This window comes from Pygocentrus nattereri, chromosome 8, assembly GCF_015220715.1.
Source record: "Pygocentrus nattereri isolate fPygNat1 chromosome 8, fPygNat1.pri, whole genome shotgun sequence".
Classification (NCBI taxonomy): Eukaryota; Metazoa; Chordata; class Actinopteri; order Characiformes; family Serrasalmidae; genus Pygocentrus; species Pygocentrus nattereri.
Window position 1 is genome coordinate 18018022 of NC_051218.1, and position 23120 is coordinate 18041141.

General features: G+C 40.6%; 1 protein-coding gene across 3 annotated transcripts in view; it reads left to right on the top strand.

Annotated features, from left to right (window-relative positions):
* The window catches only part of tenm2 (teneurin transmembrane protein 2), a 384812-nt gene that overhangs the window by 171507 nt on the left and 190185 nt on the right, over window positions 1-23120 (top strand). Inside the window, exon 1 of one of the 3 annotated variants that reach the window (XM_037540531.1) lies at window positions 6304-6820. The exons of the other annotated variants lie outside the window; for them this stretch is intronic. Coding sequence (XP_037396428.1) covers window positions 6766-6820 — 55 coding nt within the window. The 5' untranslated portion in view covers window positions 6304-6765. Of the gene's footprint in view, window positions 1-6303; window positions 6821-23120 lie in introns of those variants that run through there. 3 annotated transcript variants of the gene reach the window in all.

Sequence of the window (23120 nt, forward strand, 5' to 3'; positions counted from 1 at the left end):
GGATGCAACCTTGAACGAGAGGCGAGGGGGTGGTTGAGGTGAGTGACGGCTGCAGCTAGCCACTGCATAGTGATTAGCCCATCACAGGGCGTTGCAATGACAGCCTACTGTACAGGCGTAGAGATTTGTGTGTCGAACTACAGCACCCACAATGCATCTGGAGTGAGTTTGCTTCTGCTGTCGGCTGGGAATGAAAAACAGTGCTTTGAGAAATGGCACATCAGACTCCGCTGCACTTTAGGGCAGTCATGTGTATTGATATGGATGATGTCATATGAAAATCTTGTAATTTCATTTTTTATCAACATAATTATTCATGTAATGGTCATTAATATGACGATATAAAATGTCATTAGAAGTTAAAAACATCTTTTGCTTCTTCTATGAAGTTACCATTTCGGAGACAAAAGGTTTAGTTACCATAGTGACGATGATGCGTCATGGACCTTTTATTGTTTACATGCACCAGTGCATCCTGTAAAGTCACGGATAACTTTAAGCAAAGTACGGCCGATAAAGTTGTAGTAATGGTTGCTAAGCAGATTTCTTTAATATCCACATATAGAGCTGCAGCCACACTCATTCTCCCTGTCCTTGCTGGTGAGTGCAGGCGACCCAGATGTCAAAAGTGCCGAGTGCAGCATTATGCACGGGCACATGGGTCTCGCAGCATTGGCCATCCATTTTCCTGCGGATGTTTTTCTTGGTTGATTTTTTTTTTCCTCCCAGCCTGCAGGCTCCCTGAGGTCTTTGCAGTAAAGGTTAACTAGTCTTTTCTTAAGCTTTCACTGGAAGACAAATGGCCATGCTCACCCCATGGGTCCCCCCAAACGCACATCCCATTCCCCCATTGCCTCGCTCCCCCAGTCTGCACTGCCACACCGGTATAGAGGGGGGGAGAAAGAACGAGAGCGGGAGATAAAATGGAAAGATGACTGAAAGAAGGAGGCCAAAAGAGGGAGAAAGAGGGAGACAATGATGTAGAGAAAAGTTAGGAAAAGTGGGAGTGTTTTGGTAGAAGTTTGGTATTATTAGTGGAACAGAGACGCTTCTTTTACTCCCCCTCCTGCAGGAAACACTTCAGATTTACTATTTTGTGGATGTGTTTAATCCGCTCATTGTTCTCGAAAAGCAGTGATTTGCACTTGCGGTTTTCTCCTTGCTGGCAAGAGCAGTCAATCGCCTATCAACCCTATCAAACCAAAGTCTCACTGATGACATGTTCAGAGACTATGACTTTTAAATTATGGTAAAAACAAAATTAGGTCTCTCTTTTATGAGTTATCTCAACTTAAGGGCACCAGAGTTCACTGTTGCTCTCAAGTTGAATTAACTCAAAAAACTAATGCAGTATTTTGTCTAAAAATTGTTTTGTCATTTTTCTGTTTTTACACTGTATAACAGTGTAAATCAAATCTATGTATGGACATTATGGTGGGAGGTGACCTGCCCTACTGTCCCAGCCCTTTAGATAGAGCTGAGTTGTGGGTCTCTACTGCCGTGTACAAGAAAAAATGAACTCTATTTTCCCCATCATCTTCTTCAATCTTCTTAACTTCAATAACTACATAATATTTACGTTATTTATGCAGTAATTTACAGTCAGAACTGGATAATAAGTCTTAAGTTTAATGAAGGATTTTAACACTCAAAAACTAAAAGGTATCTTTGACTTATAAACTGAAAATATAGCAATACTGTTGTGAATATTGCACTATTTTTATTTACTGAGATAACAGTTAATATATAATTGCTGTCAACACCATAACTCTTTTTTTTTCAGTTTCCTTTTGTCATACTTGACCAATAGAAATGGCAGCTGGACCAATAGAACATTTTTTCTCTTAAAAGTTTCTGAGAAATTGACCTAAAGAAATTGAAAGTTTTAATGTATTAATTCAATGCAAGTAGAGTGCATAACTCTATACAGTTTTATATTGTGCTTGACATTTCCACTGACTTTTCTTACGTGGCATGACAGTGGTTTTTATAACCTGTGGCACAGTGTGTAGAAGTCTTACATGGCTGCAGTAGTCTTTCTGTGCTTACTTCTTTGGACTAAACAGATTCATCAAAGTGCTTTTTACAAATGATGTTGTCACAAAGCAGCTTCACAGAATTCCAGAAAAGACCAAGTTTTAACATGTAATGTAAATCCCCAGGTGAGCAAGACCGTGGCAAGGAAAAACTCCCTCAGAGCTGAAAAAGAAAACTTGGGAGGAACCAAGGCTCACAAGGGGAGACCTATCCTCCTCTGGTCAAATGACCTAAAAATGATTGATTTAAAAAAAGATTAGAGTTCAGGCATCTCATGGCTCTTAAATAGAAAAACGTAATAATACAGAGAAGCCAATTTGCATATCAAAATTCTAGTTCACTGTTTGGTTCTGTCAAAATGTAATAACTATTTAAATATTTAGAAATCGACATATATATATATATATATATATATATATATATATATATATATATGTTGTTTTTTTCCACCTGGAGCTGAAAGAGTTAAGTGATGGGTCACAGTGAGGTTGGTGTGAATGCTCTAGCTGTGCAGTGATCTGTGCTGCCGTTTCTATGCAGAAAGCATTGCTGTCTGTCTGGCCTGCTCTTCTGCAGCCTGCAGCAATAATGAGAGACTCTAATTCTCCAGCTAGGCTCCGTCCACGCTGATTAGAGACACCCCGGGGAGAAACGTCAGCTGCAAAAGTCGACGTCCTCAGTACTGATTGGGTGGGTTTGAGGGTGGGATGGAAGGTAGTGAAATTGCATTCAGCTAGGGAACTCTGCTCCATTGCATTCTGAAAAATTAAGATTCCTAACCAGTTCTGGGCTTGTGTGTACGGTTCTTAGAAAAGCCTTTAACCATCTCATTAGCTGTGCATTCAGAAACCTTCTCCCCTTTAACTGATTGAAATCTGCTCTCAGAGAAGCTGACCTTTGTAAAATGCATAAGCATGTGGAATTGGTGCTTTCTGTGAGAAACCATGTTTTCTATCACTCTATTACTCTGTCATTCTATTATTCAATGCTGCCTCTATTGTTGGATGCCCTGTGATTTTTTTTAAGTGAGCATGTGTGCATGTTCAGAATGGAATTCATTGCTAAGGGCTTTATTTATTTATTTGTTTGTTTGTTTGTTTGTTTTAACAATGAAGGCAGCTAAAGTGTAACCTACAGTATATTCCTATTCATGTGTTTGCTTGTTTAAAATGCTATTTTATGACAAACAGAAATCTAAATTTTCAGAGTTTCAAGTTGTTTAAAAGCCAGAAATGGCTGCTTTCATGGTTTGGGAACAATGGTTTTAGTGGTATAGAAACTTATTAAAATTATTACTACATTATGTAGAGGTTCTTTAAATTTGACAAAGGTTTTTCACAGCTCATTCTTTTCTCATTCTTTAAAGTGCTGTGCATTGAAAGATGCATTATGGAACAAAAAGAGGTTCTTATATGTGATTGCTCACATCAAACAACCCTTTATGGTGCCTTTATTATTGAGACTGTAGATGTTGTGCTTGAGCATTCATCCCAAAGTCCTACCTTCTGATGTTTATTAGTGCACCACTGTATTTTTCTCCTGATTAGAGAGGAGTGACAGTAACCATAATAGCCATTGTGGCTGTAATGAGATTCCTGTAATTTACAACCCAGTGAGAGCCAGTCTACACTATAATGACCTGTGTAATGTGTGTGTGTGTGTGTGTGTGTGTGAGGGGGCTATGGGCACGGGAGACTGCACAAGGCTCCAGCTGACTGCACTACAGTTAGTTTGGAGCTCTGAAACTGCTCTTTTCATCACTCCTCAGAGTGAAATAGTGTGTTTGTGGGTGCATTTGTTTGTGCATTCGTGTACGTGTGTATCCAGTTTGAACTCTGAGAATGATTCTGCTCCTGTAGCTTGGTTGCAGACAAAACAAAGTAGGCAAAAGAATAACTGGAGTTTTCTATCTAAATTGACTGGGTCAAATGGCTTTATAGAGGTTTTATAAATAATGCAGGTTATTTATCTATATAGAGTGTGTGCGCATGGGCACATGATGGTCAGTGTCGGAGTTTATCTGCACAATGACATCCGTCTCTCAGTGCTGAACTGATTAGAACACCTGCCCTCTATTGGGCAGGACTGGTGGTGCCGGAAACTTCATCCTCATTAAATTTAAGCCTGGTTGATCTTGAGCCTTCAGTGCAAGGGTGGATATATGATATTTGATTGTTACCATGATCAATTATGTTGCAGTATACGTTTCTGAATATCTTGTGGGTATTATTAATACTTCTAGAACACTGAACAGTTGGTATGTATTATAAACAAAGCCTGTAAACAACAGCATTATGTAATATCAAATAGGCTGGTAGTTTTTTTTTTTCTTGTGTGGTATTGCTGCTTTGTGCATTTTGCCCAGTCTAACATGTTTCCAAATATCTACCAAACTAAATATTGTATTGCTTGTCATATATCATGAAAATACCTCCATACATCACTAACGTAATGTTATATTGCCATATTGCTCACACTGCAGTGCAGTGATATATTTTTTTGGTTAGGAAGTGCACTGTTCATCTTTTAAAATAACAGCAATAAAATGTAAATTTGTTAATAATTAACAGTATTTAAATGCAATATGTGTGTTACTTATAAACCCTATTGAAAACATCCATATATACCCAAAAATACATTTATTTCTCCAATATGTCAAGTTGGTTGAATTGGATTATTCATAGATTTCAAACATGAATCCATCCATCCATCCATCCATCCATCCATCCATCCATTTTCTAAGCCGCTTCTCCGTCAGGGTCGCGGGGGCGGGGGGGTGCTGGAGCCTATCCCAGCAGTCTTCGGGCAGAAGGCAGAACACACCCTGGACAATTTTGAGAAAAAAAAAGTGGAGCTTTCATGCTAACATAGCTGTTCTTTGAAACGTTCCTACACTTTCATTAAGTAAATTACATTGCAGCACACAGGAGACAGTTTTTATGTATTTATATGCAGTCAATAACAATACATGTGCACGGCTATTCCATTATAAAACAGATCATGACTGATAAATCACAAAAAATGATTGCTTATTTTAGCACCAACAAATCCCAAAACCTGCAACACTGCTGAGTAGCATAGGTGTCTAAAGGTTCACCACATTATTGGTAGATTGTGAATTTGGGTTCCAGCAATGCCATCTCAGGATAAGAGGCCAATACAACATCTCGTTTCTGTTGTTTTTACTTTTTGCTTTGACACTTTGTCATTCTACTGTAAAGACGTTTCCAGAAGTAAACATTTTCTATTGCAACAGACTTCTTAACACATTTTCTTCAACTTCAGTTTTCATCTGTGGCTTTTTTCCTTAAATGTGAACACTGGGGTTCAGAGTTATGCTCAGTTGACTATTTATGTACTAAACTGCATCAACATTGCTGCATTTTTTTTTCCAGTCATGCTTCTGCATTTTAAAGTGTTTTTTCTGCTGCCATTCCTGTGTAACCATCTATTATGCAGGATTCCACTTGGATACTGTGGATGTAAAATGGCACAGAACAATGTAAATGAAGCCAGGCCCTAAGCGGAGTGTTTAGCGGGTCCCGCTAATGCATATAGGGGATTCAGGAACACCTCCTAGTTCTACTGTGCCACTTTTCTCCTTAACTTATGTTTGCATCTTTTTTATTTTTACCAGACCAGGGACAGTACTCAGTGACATTGTTTACACAGAAATGTGTAGCAGTACAAGGTTATGTATTTTTAACATATATCACACCATGCCAGTGTTTTCCAGTTGTGTCAGGCTGTCAATGTGCCATTGCAGTGCTCTAGCTCTGAAAGCTTTTACCTCCAAAGGCGAATGTTGCGCAGAAGTAAGATTCTGTTGGTGCGATTTAGAGGACAGATATGGACAGTGGTCTGCGTAACATGGCTTGACACATTCTAGCCTGGATGGAGGGGTGCTTGTTTTCTGTCTCATGCACTCCCTTTCTCGCTCTGTCGTTCCATTCGTCTCTGTGCCTTTGATGAACATGCTTTGTCACATTTGGTTGATTCATCCCTATGCTCACTCTCTCTTTTTGCTTTCATTCTCCTTCTGCTTCTCTGCCTGTCTGTCTGTCTGTCTGTCTGTCTCTCTCTCTCTCTTTCTGCTTTTCACGTGCTCTCTTTCTGTCTTGCTTGCTCTCGCTCTCGGTCTCTCTCTCTCTCACTCTCTCTCTCTCTCTCTCTCTCTCTCACTGTCACCCTCCTCCCTTTTTCTCTCCTCAGCGCTCCCTCACACTCCTGTTCTCTCACCCCTCCTCCTCCCCTCTCTTTCTCTCTCTCTCACTCTGCGGAGAGCCTGTATATTTCTCGCTGCTCTCAGACGGCACCCGTAGCCAAAGCCATGTGCATCTCCAGCTCGTCCCTGCTGTGCTCCAGAGGCTGAAAGGAACCCTCTCTCTTTTTTTTCCCCAAGTCCATCCCTCTCTCCTCTTCCTCCTCCTTTTCCTCCTCCTTTCATCTGCATCTCCAGCCCTCGCTCAACCTCCCAATCGCGGAACTACTACAGCAGAAGACAGAAACGGCGCGTGTGCCGTATGCGAGCGTGTGAGCATGTGTGTGCTTGCGTGTGTGTGATGAGAGAGCGAGAAGTTGGGCGAGAGACACTGAGAGGGCGCTGAGGTTCTTTCTCTCATATCTGCCGGCCGCCGCTGTCCGCGGTGCTGAAATCTGAGGGAGCTGTGTGGAGAGACGGAGAGAGACAGGAGAGACAGAGGGAGTGGAGCTCGCACGTCCGGAGCCATGCACCACGCAGGCAACACCGGCACCAGGGCTAAAACGCTGTCTCATGAGACAGGTAAGAGCCTGGGCGCTGCGGAGAGGAGCGCCCAAGTATGTGTGTAAGGGGTTGTAAATGTGTGAAGTGTTTAGGCTGTTATGTCTAAAGTGCTGAATGTTATGGGAATGAGATGAATCCACCCCATGTGGGGAGATACTTTAAGGCTTTGGTCAATGGCAACTAACATCATTCTTTTCTATTAGTTGAGTGCTGTTTTACTCTTGACTGTGCGTTTAGGTCAGGCAAGTACCACTGACATTTGAGCAAGATGAAAGATGACAGCGATTAGGATGATTGACACGGGCTAGACAGCATCATCTGGATGGATTGCTGCTTTGAAATGCCTTCTCTTGCCTGAATCATCCTTGTCTGCCTTTGTCAGTGTGCATATGTATGTGTGTGCGAGCACTTTTGTTCGTGTGTACGGGTGGGCGATATGACGATGTTTATTATTATTGTGAGAAGTTACATCACATTACTTTTCTAAGCATATTATGGATATCGCTTGAAGAACACTGACAACATGCTTGTTTCATTACAAAGAGAGTATAATTAGTCCTGGTAAAGTGTAATTAGTGCAGGACAGTATGTGAAATGTTGAATGCAAACTGCTGTATTCATACATTATGACAGTGTTGACAGCACAATTGTAGAACTTCTGGCACTCTGTTCCAACTTGTGAAACCACAGAAAAATGAAATGTCTTGATTCATATAGTGTTTCATGAAAATGTCTTGAAGTAGCGTGATTTTGCCATATCGTCCACCCCCAGTGCTCCCAAACACGTTTGTGTGTATGCATGTGTGCCTGTGTATATGCACATGTACATATTTTAGTACTTATGGATAAATGATTGTGCTTATCGAGATGGTAGATGTTTGTGTGTGCACGTGTATGTGTGTGTGTGCGTGCATTTCCCTATTTACAAGCCTGCAGTTTAGCTTAATTTGCCTCCCTGAGTAAATTGCTCAAATTGCTAATATTTATAAGATTTGCATTTCATTTGAGAGACAGAGTGCTTGTTTTGTCTGAGGCTCCAGCATCATGAATAATTGAAGGATGTCTGAGTGATGCTGGTGCTCGGTGCTTGTATTTAGATAGGTGGAGTACTGGGGGAAGGCAAATACTTCATCCAAAACCTCTCTATTCACAACGATACTGAAGGAACGGAGCCGCTGAATGACCCTGAGCGCAAATGCGGGGAGAGAAGGAGCGAGTGAGCGGAGCAGAATGGGGGAACAGCGGGGGGAGCCTGTAGCACATTGTCTCCGCAGATGGTGTGTGATTGGCGTGATCCAGCCTGCAGTGGCCACATGTTCCCATGGTGGCAATTAAGGAGTGAATTGCTCAGTGCTTTTGTCTCGAAAATGGCATCCTTCTTTTCTCTGACTTTGTATAACGTGTGTGGCGGTAGGGAGGGGGGTACATGTGTGTGTGTGTGTGTGTGTGTGTGTGTGGGTGGGTGGGTTGGTGCAGAAATGTCCCAGTACAACTTCTTTTTTCTTTTCCTTTTTTTTTTTTTGGATCAGTGGTTTGTCTTTGATTCAGAAAAATAAAGGGGTTGTGAAATTGACGGGCATTGTCGAAATTCAGGCAATTTGCTCAAACTTATCCTCCAAAATCCATCTATTTCAGTGCTGCACAAGCTATTATTTGGGATTTAAGCGACTCTCTCTTTCTCTCTCTCCCTTTCTTGCAGTTTAAATCAGTTCAATTCAGTTCACTAAGCCTTACTGGCATGACCATATTTGCTTACATGATTGCCTAAACATCAGAACCATTATTTAGAATATTTAATAGTTTAAAGGTAGTTTACATTATTTGTAGTGGTGAAACAAGTTTACATTCTCAACGAATTAATAAGAAAAGTGGTTATAGATATCTTTCTCTGTATTAGATAAGTTAAATTAACAACTGTTATAAATGTATTGACTTACATTGACCTATATTAAAAGCAAAGAATTTTGCCTTCTTCTATAAAGTTACCATTTTGGAAATGTATACATATCTTCATAAATGATTACACCTACATACTGCTGTTCATGTAAAGTGGCCTTTGATTAAATAGTAATACAGTAAAATGAGGACAACTTGTTATGGATAAATAAAAGAGAAAATCTCTCAGTTCAATTCATTTCCATTCCGTATGCTTTACTGACCAGTAAACATGACTGTATTTCGCTACAGGCTTGCTGTGATTACCAAATTGGAATCATTAAACTAATATAAATAACCTTTAGACCATTTATGGTTTCAGCTACAATGAAAACAGTAAAAAAGTAAGAATAGCAATCTCTCTCTCTCTCTCTCTCTCTCTCTCTCTCTGACGTGCACACATGTATTCATGCATGTAGGTATGTAGGTTCTCATTGCTGCTTCATGTTCATCCTCACTTCTCTCACCATAGTAATCAGATGCCTGCCCCACCCCTCTCTGGGTTTGTGCAAGAATGGTGTGAACAGGTCCATATGGAAAGACAGGAAAGGAGCGAAAAATGCGTGACGGGGAAGGAGAGAACAGGCGAAGATCTGGAGAGAAATGGAGAGAGAGAGAGAGAATGATTGTGAGTGAATGAAGGCAATACAATTCTCCCCACATGTGTATGTGATCATATTTGAGTTTTGGCCAGTCTTTTTGTCAATTATGCCTGGAAAAAAAGTGAAGTTTTCTTGGTTTAGATGTTTTTCAACATGAGTTATTGCCAAAAGTGGGAGAACTGACAAAACTGTGTCAGTGTAATACCCTGTATTTTATTTTTTTAATACGAAACACTTCAATGTGTTGCCCTTGTTCAGTCTTTTATTATGTTTATTTTAATTATCATATTTTGTCTTTGAGCCAATTATTGCAAATTCCTTCTTGTTGATGTGGGAGCAGAAATTTGTGTATATATGTATGTGTGCGTGTGGCACAGCCAGCCAAGATGAAAGTGGAGAGAAAAAGCTCAGATTCCCACTTTGATGTAGCAAAGCTGTTTAACTTAAAGCCGGCCCGCTATTTGCTCCTGACCAGCACCCCTGACCCGAAGCTCTGGGTGGCCAGGGCAGCGTCCGGCTTAAACGGCAGCAGCATGGTGGTGTGTGATATAGCGGAGACAGCGGAGTTCAGGCGCAGCAGGGGACACGGTTGCAGCTGATCTCAGCAAAAGTGTGCAAAGCACTTCACCCTCCACTTTCAGTAATCTGCTATAAGTTGGCCCGATGGGAGCGCTGTTATTTGAGGCTGGCGCAATCCAGAATTAGAGAGGAGAAGAATGTGTGTAAAACACAGCTGGAACAGATGAGGCTGAGAATTAAACTCTAGAGAGTCACTCTCTGTCTCTGTCTCCATGTGTGTCTCTCTCTCTCCTTAATGGCCTTCGTGCCTCTTGTTGATGATTGGGCCTTAGTGCTTGAGTCACTGACTCAGTCGCCAGCTCATTTGATCGCATCTCTCTTCGACTCCATGACACATGAAACTAGCGAGAGGGAGAGAACGAGGGAGCGATGGAAAGAGAGACAAAATTAATTGGGTCTGTTTACTTCGGCAAATAAGGGCCTGTTTGTGGCAGCGGGGATGTTGTTGTTCTCTCCAGTGATAAAGACAAAGAGAAAGAGAGAGAGAGAGAGATTTTAATTGAAAATATGGATTCCATTAACCCCGCAGCCCAGGGCGGCTCATTAGCATCTCATTAGTGCAAAGAAGAAGTAAAGAAGAAGAAGCACATATTCCATTATTGTTTTAATAGGTGATGATTTATCATTTACAGGGTCCAGAGTGTAAATGCTCCTTCTCTTTCACTCTTCTCTTTCTGGATGACATCACAGTGGCAAGAGCTGTGCAGGAGACTTTGGAGTGTGCGCACACACACACACACACACATAAATACCCACCCACTCTACACACACACATATACACACACATATACAAGCATGCACATACTCAAATAAGTACACATACATGAATGTTGATGTTGGCAGTCACACACACACACACACACCTGCACTGCTATACAGATGATGAAGCCTTTCAGTGAACTGTGTTTATCCAATTACTGGGATGTGATGGTTAATCCAGAGAAGGCAGAGAGAGAGAAACAGAAGCAGCAAGAGGGAGAGACAGAGAGAGAAGCAAGCAAAGAGAGAGAGAGAGTGAAAGAGGATGGGAGGAGAGAAGCTCAGATTAAGAGAGCTGCAGACAGAGAAAGAGAAAGAAGCAGAGAGAGAGAGTAAGAGAGAAGCTGAGAAACAGAGAAAGAACAAGTGATAAGCTGAGACAGAGGGAGAGAAACATACAGTGAGTGAGAGAAGCTGAGAAAGCAAGAGAAAGCCAGAGACAAAGGGAGAAGAAATAGAGAAGTAGACAGAGAATGAGAGGAAGAGAAACTGATCGAGGCGAGAAGCAACAAGAGACAGAGACAATGAGACAGTGAGAAAAAAAAGGCAGAAAGAAACACAGACAGTAAGACAGAAAAAGCGATAATCTGAGGAACAGACTACAAGAAAGAAACACAGAGGGTAAGACTAAAGCAGAGTGAGAGTAAGACAGAGAGAAACAGACTGACAGAGATTGTGTGTGGACTGTTGAGTAACAGTGTGAGTGCGTTTTCAGAATTCATACGTATAGAAACGTGGGGAAAGTGGCCGACAGATGTAGCAGCTGAACTGAGCTTCTCACAGATCAAAGTCTAAACTCATGCAAACATTCAGCTTCTTTAAACACTTCCAGGACTCATGTCTCAAATCTGAGGTCAGGGCTGATCCTCTTCTACTTCTCTGTCAACTCTCTGTGGCTTCAATGTAGGCTCCACTTCTCCTCCCTGCTCCCCTTTAGCCAGGCACCAGCCCCCCCTGCTGGACCCTACAGGCACAACAAGCACACGCATGCAAACACTGTGCAAATGGAGATTGCGTTGTGCAGTTAACCTCAGAGTATGATCTTGCCTTAGCCATCTTTTGCTTTGACACAGATTATACAAAAATGTGTTCTTTCATTGCAGCTGTCCAGAAATAGCAATAGAAATTTTAACCCCTTAAAAACCTAAAAAGTTCATAAGGTTGAATGAGATTCTTGCCAACGTTCTGTAAAACGTGTACAACCTCGCAACAGTTGATATGAAAGCGCATTTGTGGACAGCGCACAGACAGGATGACTGATTCCCTCATTGTGAATCAGTGCCGTTTGATCTGTGCTCTGATCAGAAAGCTCGTTCGTTTTCTCCTTTCACTGAAGTAGAGGAGGTGAGCTGGAGCCAGGGGGTGAGTGGGAGTGATTCTTTTGTGAAGAGAAAGCTGCGGAGCGGTAATGTTACCCACGGGCCTTTAGACCAAGCTACTGAAAAGGACGCGCGTGTCGTGGCTAAGCTAATAAGCATGTGTACGAGCAGATGGTAATAAAGCTCTGTGTGATGTGGGCGCCCACTTCATTTGCATCTCAGCGCGCCACAGCCTCCGCGGCTTCACACACACTCACTCTCGCTTTCTTGTTTTGAAGGTTCTAAGTTCCAGACTCAGTCATGCACTATAGAGCTGCAAGTGTTTACAACTCACTCACCCACTCTATCCCTGAGTCACTTGCCAAACCCTCAACCTGGGGACATCTGCACTTTTTCCATCACCCACTCAGCCTTCCTTTCAAACTAGAAGGTCCTCATTTGCTTCTTTGGGCCAAACACCATTAAATGAGTTTAAGCGATTTCCTTCTGGATGATACTAGAATTTTAATAACATGCATAATCTGTAATAGGTTTGCCACCTATAAGTCTTTTTGTACTGTCAATGATTGTGTAGTATCCTTACTATACTGAATACTTTACTGAAAGGCAGTACTAAAGCTACACAGTTCTTCCTGACATCAGACACAAACCTAGACTGACATTTGTACAGGTTTATTCCAAAAGTGCCAGTTGTCATAATATGACCTTACAATTGACAAAAGCAACCTTTATGACTGCTTGACATTTGTTGGAATAAGTCTTTATAAATGTTTATATAGGATTTTGTCAGGCTTATGTAGGTGTCATGTAGCCTAATGCATGTTGCCCTAGACTCTTATTGGAATGCAGGAAACCATAGAAATTCCTGTAGATCCTTTTCAAGGTTAAAACAAGTTCACACTTTAAATATATGCTTAAGACAGAATCACTGATTAATTTGACATAGTCATGGCCTATCTAAATCTAATATGACACTAACTGTAAATATCTACCTTATTATGTCATCGCTGTTGGAGCAAAACCTCTTATATCCAAGACAGTAACTTTACAAGAGAATGAAGAAGTATTCTTAAGCTGTAATGGAAGTTAGTGTAACAAGGTTGTTTCAAAGTCATTTTGGACCTTTTCTGCTGGTTGGATATTCAAGATATTTTAACACAACACTTTTCAAATGATGCAAAAAAGAGAGAAAATTTCTAAATTAAAGAGATATAAGGATTTTGTGTGACAGTAACAATCTACATTATTTAGCAGAATGTATGTTATTTAGCAAATGAATGTATATATTTTTTTCCAGTTCAAAAGAATGGAGATGCCCAGCACAAGTGACAACACATGCACATGTGACTGCAGGCTAAACACTTACTAAAGTGTGGATTATAATTATCAGGTGGAATTCCAGTATCGGGCTAATAATAATTATTCAGTTTTCCCATTTATTGATCAATTGTGAATCACAACCGCCAACCCCAAACCCCCCCCACCCCCCCACCCCCCAAAAAAGAAAAAAACAATTAGATTCCTTTATCATTGATCGTTGTTTTTTGTGCTATTATGTTTGCTGGGAATGCTTGTAATGTTATTAATTTTAATGTGTTGGAAGGTCTTCTGTTGTGTTCTCAGTGGTTTGGGGTGGTGTTGAGACTTGGCACTGCTTATAGAATGCAGAGTGATTTTGGGGATTGAAAATATCAGTTTTGGTGAAGTCCCTGGTGCTATCCGCCAAATTTGTGAGGACAACGTGTCCTCAATCCCACTAAAAGCGTTTGTTTTTTCAGCGCCAGAGGAAACAGATGATGTACTTTAGTTGCCCCCCCCATCTCCCACTATCTATCCCTCTCTCCTTCTCACTCTCTTTTTCTCTGCCTCCGTCCTTCAGACCCAAGGTCAGTGGTAGATTGGATTCAGCCCCCCCATGTCTTTTGGGAGGTGCAGGCTTGGATGGAGGGCCAGGCATGTTGTAAATCAGTCCATCCGAGCCTGCTCTCATGAAGCTGAGAAAAACGGAGGGGGAGAAAACAAGACAGAGGGAGGGAGAGAGACAGTGTTCCTGTTTCTCTGCCATACATATGCAAACAAATGTGTGTGATGAGGGTGTTGAATAGTTGAATAGTAAGGTGGCATGCTGGATTGCAGATTGGGCAGATTAGCTTTTTCTCTCTATTAAAGATCAGAGCATTATGATCGGACAGCTCATTCCATTGCATTTTATATGGCCGTGAAGTGTATTGGCTCCAGTTTCCCTCTGACTGTCACTGCTATTTTCTCTGCTTCTTTGAAAAATGCTGTATGAAGGCCAACTTCATGCTAATTTTACATCTGGTCATCTAAGCACTGATTCTGTGACAGGCTACATTTTATCCAGAAATCATGTCATTTTTACCCTGACAGGTTAGTAATTGGAGTGCAACAGCTTAATGGCTGTGTTTACTGATAAAAATCCCTTTTGTACCTTGAAACGCTCTTCAGTTGAGCCTGTGCTGACAATGTTTTAGCACAAAGTATTTATCTTTTTACTCGCTCTTCAAAAAGTGTGGCTTAAATGGCTTTAGAGGGCAATTATAAATGATGACTTTTGTACTTTTGTAAGCTTAGGTGTGTGTTTTTGTGTTGTTTGTTTGCGAGAGCGGGCTGTGTGTGTTTTAGGGCCAGTCTGTTTGCTTTGTGTGGGTGAAACTGGAGCTCAGATGCTGATGGGTGCTGACACACGCGTCGAGCGAGCATACTGTATATTCCAACCGGCTGCCAGTACTAGCACAAGGGGAGCTGCAGCACAGAATTGCACGCATTTGTTTGTGTTTGTGTATGTGTGCTGTGTCAGGTTTATTATATTTTCAGAAAAAATACCTTCATTTTTAGTACAAATGTCCTACAAAGTCAGGGCCAGCAAAGTAGTTTTGTTTTGTGCTTCTTCACATTTTTGTTTTTTGAAACCTAAAGGCCAAAACTATTTCTGTAGTGTCACTAAGCCACAGTTGTGTTTAGGGTAATGCTGAAAATTTCTTTTAGCAATTAGGCAGTTCCGTATACAGTGGATCCAAAAATCTGAGACCACTGATGAAAGTGCTTCTATTTTGCATTCCTTTTTAATTTAAGTTTTTTTTTCTACACAAATTATATTAGCAACATAACAGTATGAGTGAAAAGTACAATCTTTGAATGTTTACATGAATTTCAGAATTTCTCAGTATTTGGTATGTCCTTCATTTGCCTTATTGACAGCATGTGCTTGACCTGCCATAGACTCCATGGGTTTGTGCAAAGGCCTCTGATCAGTAGATCAAATCAACTTGAGACTGAATTGAACATGCTCTTTAATGAAAGCAGTAAGACTCAAAAAATCAAACTTTTTGTTTAAATGAAAAAAAAATCTCAGGCTTTTGGACTCCACTATATACGATACAGTATGTATGGAACGCGTAGGCCAAAAAGCTGGTCTGTGAACTTCGGCGCTGTAATTTGGGCCCTTTAAATATACTGTTCAGCAATACTAAATGTACTAAGCAGCAATAAAAAATGTACCAGCATGAAGACACTTTGATATCAACAGTTTTCCGTCCCTCAGAGTAGTCTGGTCAGTGTGAGATCATAACCAAAACCATCCTTCAGGCATCTGTATAACTCTGTGTGCTCACGGTTCATTAAATGTGTGTGTGAATAGTATGGCATATCAGATCCATCTGATTCATCTATGATCTGTTCTCAGGTGTGTCAGACTCTTGGAGTGACTACGTGCAGGTGTTGACACGTTTAATGAGGAAGGGTAGGAGAGTCTGTAAATGTGCTATTGATTAGCATGTTGAGAGCACGGTCAAGTGAGGTGACTCTTCACTTGAGTCATTAGCTCAGTTAAACCGTTAAGCTCTCCACTGCTTAATATGCCCTTGAGATACAGCAGAGTGAATATCAGCAGTTTCAGTACACACATATTCAGATATGATTCAGGCAGAAAGAGTTGTTCAAAACATCAGTTATGCTGCAACCAGATTGTGATCAACCAGATTCACGATAAATAATGATAAGCAAAGGTGTAGGTAGCTCCATAGAGTTACAATAGTTACCACATCATAGACTCATCCCCTATTGTTGAATCTTTGTATGTATGTGTTTAATCTCATTAATACAGATGTGCAGATATAGGAGGCAATTGTGGCCTTTTCTTGCCGCTGGTTATTTATGATAGACTCTGTATGAGTGTGTTTGTGTGCGTGATGTGTGTTTAGTTGATTAGCTGTGCTGATAGCGAGCAGGCTGATGGATGGCTGTGTGTTTAAGAGTGTGTGTTTAGCTGGGCCTGGCTCGTTGGGATGGATGGATGGAGGTATTAATTTTCTCTGTGGTGATTTGGGCCCGTTTGGCAGGCTGGCTGGCTCTGGATCTCGGCACGCCTCCCTGTTCACTGGAGCGCCACAGCCGCACACGGAGGCACCATGTGGGCTCCGGCCCCGCCATCACCTCCCCTCCTTCTGACCTCCTCTCCATCCTCCCTCTTGCTCTCTCTCCATCCCTTCCTTCTCTGACCTTTTCTTCATCTCCACTACCACTCAAAATTTTGGAATCACTGTTCAACTTTCTGTTCAACATTATCAAAATCAACATTTTTAATAACAGCAGGCTAATTTGGATGCTGATAAATACAATTTTTAACAAGTTTTAAATAATAATTATTTTTAAGCTAGGAAGCTAAAAAAATCTAATGAGTGATAACTTTTCACAGTCCTCATTTAATGTATTTTTATATGTTTTTAATATGTTAAATGTAGCAAATAATCAGTAACTGTGCTATTGTTCTTTGTAGAAGATGTGTACTTTATTTTGGCTTAGAAAACCAACAAGACAAATAATTTGACAAGTTTGCATATGACTAATTTCAGCATATTATTTATCATTGAATAACTTTCTCTGTTTGTATATTACTGAGCAAAAACTAACGTCTATCGTCTAGTTCGTCTAATATTTATGAATGTATGTAATACGTACAAAGTGTTCAGACATTTCTTGTTATTGTTGTGTATACAATACACAAATGATTAATTATTCCAAACTTTTGAACAATAGTATATCTCTTTCTCTCACCCACCTCCTTTGTTGCTGTGGGTGATGTAACATGCTCCAGTGTGTTACACATGGTCAGATTTAGACAGGTTATTTATTGCTCTGCCAGGTTTGGTGGTGTTGTGGCTCATGGCGAAGGTAGTTGCTGGTCACTGGGGAGACGTGGGCCTGCTAGCGCAAGTTGGATGGGAGTCATTAAGTTTGTGTGTGGGAGAGCGTTCAGCTAAATGTGAGTTCAGGGCCCCACTGTGCAGGAAGAGTAGTTGCAGGGAGCATTGGACTTTGTTCCTGGATTTGTTCCTGATGTGCTTTCATTATAGTGATTCTAAGTTGAGGAATTAACACAACACCCAACACACTGACATTACACACACTCAGAGTGAATAGGTGTGAATATCTTCTATGTATAACCTCTTTTCGTTAGCTATGTGACTAAGCTATGATGTCATTACACTAGGCCTAGTGTAGGTAGGTCATCAGCATTGGGCCCATCTCTTCTCACCATTCAATCACCTATGAGAGCGCATGGCCTCCGTCTACAGGTGCTGCTGACTGCCATTTGGGCTGAGAAAGCACACTGGACCAGCTAAAGCTAGCTAGCTGTCAGAGACAGCGCTTCTCTATTCAACCGTGCTACAATTCCTATGCCACCCTACCTACCCCCACTTCAGCAGGACGTGCAGGTGGGAAGCCACACCTAGAGAGACTGCGCAGGTGAAAATGACTCTCCAGCCGAGCCGTTCCCACCCTGTCTGCAGCTGACAGCGTGCGAGGAGGAGGTTAGCGTGGATCCTGGTGTGGGACGGACGTGGAGCTAGATTAGCATGGAGCTCGTAGGCAGAAAGGTCAGGCGCGCATTCACCGCAAGCGTGTGAATGAGGGGAGAGCAGAGGAAATAGATTTTTTTTCACTACCGTGCACCTCAGGGAAGAGAATGACATGGGGAAAAGGAAGACAATTGTGTTGAGTGTAAGTGTGTGTGTGTGTGTGTGTGTGTGTGTGTGTGTGTGTGTGTGTGTGTGTGTGTGAGCAATAGAAGAAAGCAGATCCATGTTGAATGCTAAGTGGAGCCATTATTTGAGCAGCAGCTAATGATGGGGAGTGAGGCGATAGCCATGTGACCTTACCTTGGGGACAGTAACAATATAAAATCCTGTCCCCTCCTGTATCTGTGGGTGTAGGTGTGTGTGTGGCTCTGAGAAATGGCTCTCCGTTAAATGTGCTTGTGAGGCTGAAAGAGGATGGGGTGTGGTGGCATTTCAATCCATCATTTTTGATTACCCAACAACATCACCCTGAACTCTGAGCGCATCTTTCTTTCACTCACGCTAGTGCTGGACACTGTATGGTCTATACCGGAATGCAGCTGTTGGTTATCAACATTTAGTTTTAGCAGTACTGATAGATAAGGACGATTGCATAAGTAATGACTTTATATTCCATATAATAGCAGTGTCCCTGTTGGCATATTGGTAGAGAGACACTACAGAAGGTCCAATTTAATTACAATACAGTAATTAAAAGAGAAATGGAAAAACTGACCAATCAAAATCATCTGTGACAGGTTTGTAGGATGTTTCTTCAGCATTGAGTAGTACTACACAGGACGCATGGCTTCAAATTATTACATTAATGCAAACTTAGGTTTAATCAAACACTGTGAAATATGGCATTCTGCAAAAGTCAGAGACCACTCGTCATTTCTTTAAATACCAGTCAAAACAGCCATTAAGCACAAATTATTCAGTTTCAGACAATATTTATGATAAGATTTTCTAAAAAAAAAAAAAAAAGCATTTGCATACAAAAAGTGAAACTCAAAGGAAAATAAGTGGGGAAAAAGTTTTCAAAATTAGAGTTAAAAATATTTCTGGAGAAAATGAGACCTGGTACAGGACTTGCAGAAGGCATGTGGCTGTCAAGAAGCAAAAGATAACAAAAACAAAATGTATTTGCTAAGAAAAGCAAAAATGAAGATTTTTTGAGCTTATACTTAGTGATGGTACTTAATGATGGTTTTGACAATGGTTTTAAAAGTGGAACTGAATAACACTCTACCTGTGCTACACTGCGAAATAAATTTTTATTGGCATTGGTAACAAGCTTTATATCCATTGTGTCATTATAACATCCATGACAGTAGCAGTTTTAATAGTAGTAGTCTTTTTGGAAATCTACTTTCAGTTTTGGTAACATTGTTTGGTAAGATTGCTAACTGTGTAACGTTCCTTTTGGTCTAATTTTAGAAGAAATGGAACAGAAGAACAAATGTAAAAGTTTTTTTTTAAGCATAGAGCACCAGCATTTGGGAACCACTGAATTCATCAACACTCACACACATGCACATAGCTCATCAAATACCATGATATATTTGGAAAATATTGCAATATTGAATTCTATGAGTAGCTGCCAACGCTAGCTCACACGCACAGACATACTGAGACTCTAAGCCTGGCAAAGAATCTCTTCCCTGTTCTTTAAGTCTGCTAAAATCTGGATACAACTATGTTTTTATCTCAAAATCACATAACTCTATTTTCCAAAGATGTGCTCTTTGTGTGTGTATGTGTGTGCATGTGCCTTTTTCTATTGTCTTATTAAGTGTGCGTAGGGTGCAGTGGATGCTGCTGGCCCATTGCCAGCTGGAGCGGGGGGCGATTAGCATTGCTCACGCTGTCTCCAGATTGGTATTGATCTGCCATCCGCTCTGTTCATAGCCAATTCTCTCGGTAGCTCATGCCAATACACCTGCCCCTGCACGCAAACACACACACACACACGCGTACGCCATGCATTCTCACACACAAACAGATGTGCTCCTTAACTTGCTCTCATCTGCTGCACTCCAGCTCAGTCATACAGGGGGAATGCAGGGTTAACCTCTTCCTTTTCCTTCACGCTTCATTTGCCAGAGGCAGCCACACCAGCCATAGAAAACAACAGCTGCATTACTGACGCTTTGACACGATGGACCACTACTGTGCGTTTCTGTGCTCTGGCTCTTTTCACTTTCTTAAATCCGACAGGTGTCAGTGCAGATGGTGCCCAGGCTTGTGGAATACCCAGTAAGAAAGGAAGAAAAAGCCCCCTGTTTTTCAGAAGTACAATACCATTTGAAAGTTTGGGATCCCTGTTCAAAAGTTTAAACTATTTTTAATAATATGAATCTGTTGTGTCTGCTGGAAATGGAGAAAATTGGCAAAAACAGTTGTAAATAGACCATTACAATATGCTGTATTATGTATCATTTAATATCTTATTGTTCTGAAAATAATTAAATATTGAGTCAAACTTTTGGTGTCCAGTTTTAGTATTAGGTTATTATTAAGGCTGTGAAAGTTACCATGTTAAGAACACATTAATGCAATAAATTGTTAACACCGCCAATAAATTTTTTTTTTAAAAAGTTGTTTCAAACCATCTGTGGAACTCACATGCTGTAAAATAAAGTGGTGGTCAGTGCTCACAGAAGAGCTATGAAAAGCGTAAACAAGCAGCACATTAAGAAAAGTGACAGCAAAGAGGAAAGATACTTACAAGAATCCGCAAACTATATGAACAAGAGTGAAAGCAAAAGAGCTACAATCACAGTAGTTGTGGAACTATTACCTCTGTGTATGATATGTACTAAACAAAAATATAAATGCAATTTTTGAGTGAAAAGCACTGTCTGGTGTGACCACTGTTTGCCTGTGTGACGTGGAGCGACTTATTTCAAGGAGAAAATTCTTAGCTGTGTTTAAATATTTTTTTCTAAATATATTTAAATATTCTAAATATTCCCTGAAAATGTTTTGCACATGCATTTTTCAAATAGTGGCTAAGGTCAACCACAAATTCTTGCTCATGAAGCACTAGGCCTTACTCCTTTTATACCCAAACATGATTACATCACCTGTTTAAGATGTTTACTGAACATTTTACAATATCTCTAGTGTGACATTGTTTCAGGTCCAACTTTTTATTTTTTACAGGCATTCATTTCAGAATTAATGTATATTATAATTTGGAAATTACATAAATTTAATGTCCAGGTTGTGAACCCTCTGTTCATGCATTGAAAATAATGTTACAGAAGGTACAGTAGATTCTGATGAGGTTTATTTTGTCCAATTACATAGATATCTTTGCTTTTTAAATGGGAAAATGTTGCATAAGACCAGTGTGATTAATAAATGTATGCTCATTTTCAACAATTTTGGATATATCAGGCTTCTGTACACAATAACAGCTACCATATAATAGAAAACACAGGTTTGTTTCTCTAATAAAGGTGATATTAATCTCAATATAATATAGCATTGATATTTGTTGTATGTGTAAAGGCTACTCTCAACAATGTATGTCATGCAAAAAGACCATTCTTGCAAGGTCTAAAATGTGTTTTGAAACAAAACTCTTCAATTATTTGCATCATTTGACAGCCCCATTTTTCCCCTATTCTTTCCTCATTTTTTTAAATTGTGTGTGTGTGTGTTTCAGGTTGGGGTTGTTGGTTGGGGCTTGACCCATTCATTGAGCCAGAGTTTAGAGTCCATCAATGGCAGAGCTTTGAATTCCAAACAGATCAATGGTCAGAAGCCAAGGCCTGAGCCAGTGTTTTTCTCTGGATCAGCTCTTCCTACACACACCTTCTCAGGCTCCAAAGCTGGCCTTTGTAGCAGTTTCTACCCCACTGTCCCTATTAAGCAGCATGCTCTCCTGCACTGTAGCAGCAGTCACAGTGCCAGCATGGGGATTGAAGCAGGCTTGTCAGTGAGTGGTCAGCCCTATTGTTAAGTGCTGCTCTAGCTGCAGGAGCTCAGGACCAGCTCTGTCAGACGTGATTGGGTTCAGAGGTTGTTCCAACTGTCTCTGTGTAGGAGAGAAAGCCTCTCACTTAATGTGGGACTGCTGCTATGTGCAGGCTATGGCTGGTGTGTGTTCTTGGTCAGTGGAAACACAGCTTCAAGAACAGTCTTTGATCTACAGGTGACTAGACCACATGGCCACACATGAGATTTCACACAGTGTGATATGACAGCCTACAGCACTACACTGCGTGACACACACACAGCACGTTTCTGATACTATGCCTTTAACATTGATAAACAGTCGTATGCTAAAGTCGGAACACCCCTTGTTTTGGTGCATATTTTGTTGACAAAATATATTGACGCACAGTCTACAGAGGCAAACTAAAATATAGCATTTTCTGCAAGGTTTAGTGCACAAGTTCTATGTATTTGCTCAGTTTAACATGGAGTGAAAAAATACAACATAAAATGCAAAATGTGCCATAACTTTTGCACAGGCTACATTTTTCCCCCGGTATGTTGCGCATAAAATGTGCAGAAGTGTATTCTCTGGAGAGGATGTGTTAACCTATTTTTACTTAGAAAATAAACAAGACATGAAATGTGACCACCCTATCTTTTGCATACGACTGTATGTAAATGACATCTACTTCGATTGGTGATCTTGTATTGTACCTCATTCCAGAATCAGTCCAGGCTAATATACTCCTTATAAGTTTAACATGAATGGGTGGAGCTAACCTGCTGTAGGTTGAATTGGTGGATATATGTAAATATAATGGCAACATCGTAAAAACAATATATTCAAAATGGGATGTTTTGCAGTTTAATTTCCATAAATGGACTATATGGATGGGGAACCAATGAACATTTTTGCTTAGGTAATTAATAAGCTTACATTGCATTAAAATACACTGCTTTTTTTAAACATATAACATTTTTGATATTTTTTTTATGGTGGTCATCAATTATGAGACATGCTGGATATTAATTTCATTACAACTGCATGGTGATTCCGGTATTTGGAATGCTAGTGTAGAACAAGTTCTGTGTCATATACATTCTCAGACTGATAAGAGAAATTCCTGCACAGCACTGCATGACAGATACTACGCTATCATCCCTACAAGTGGTGCTGTATGTGATGCTGTTAGCTGTTCTAATGTGCTTCTTCTGTGTGTGTGACTATGTGTGTGTGCTGCTATGCTTAACTGTCCGTGCTCAGCAGCTCCTCTGTGCGTTATCAACCTCAGCCCTAATGCTTACTATCGTT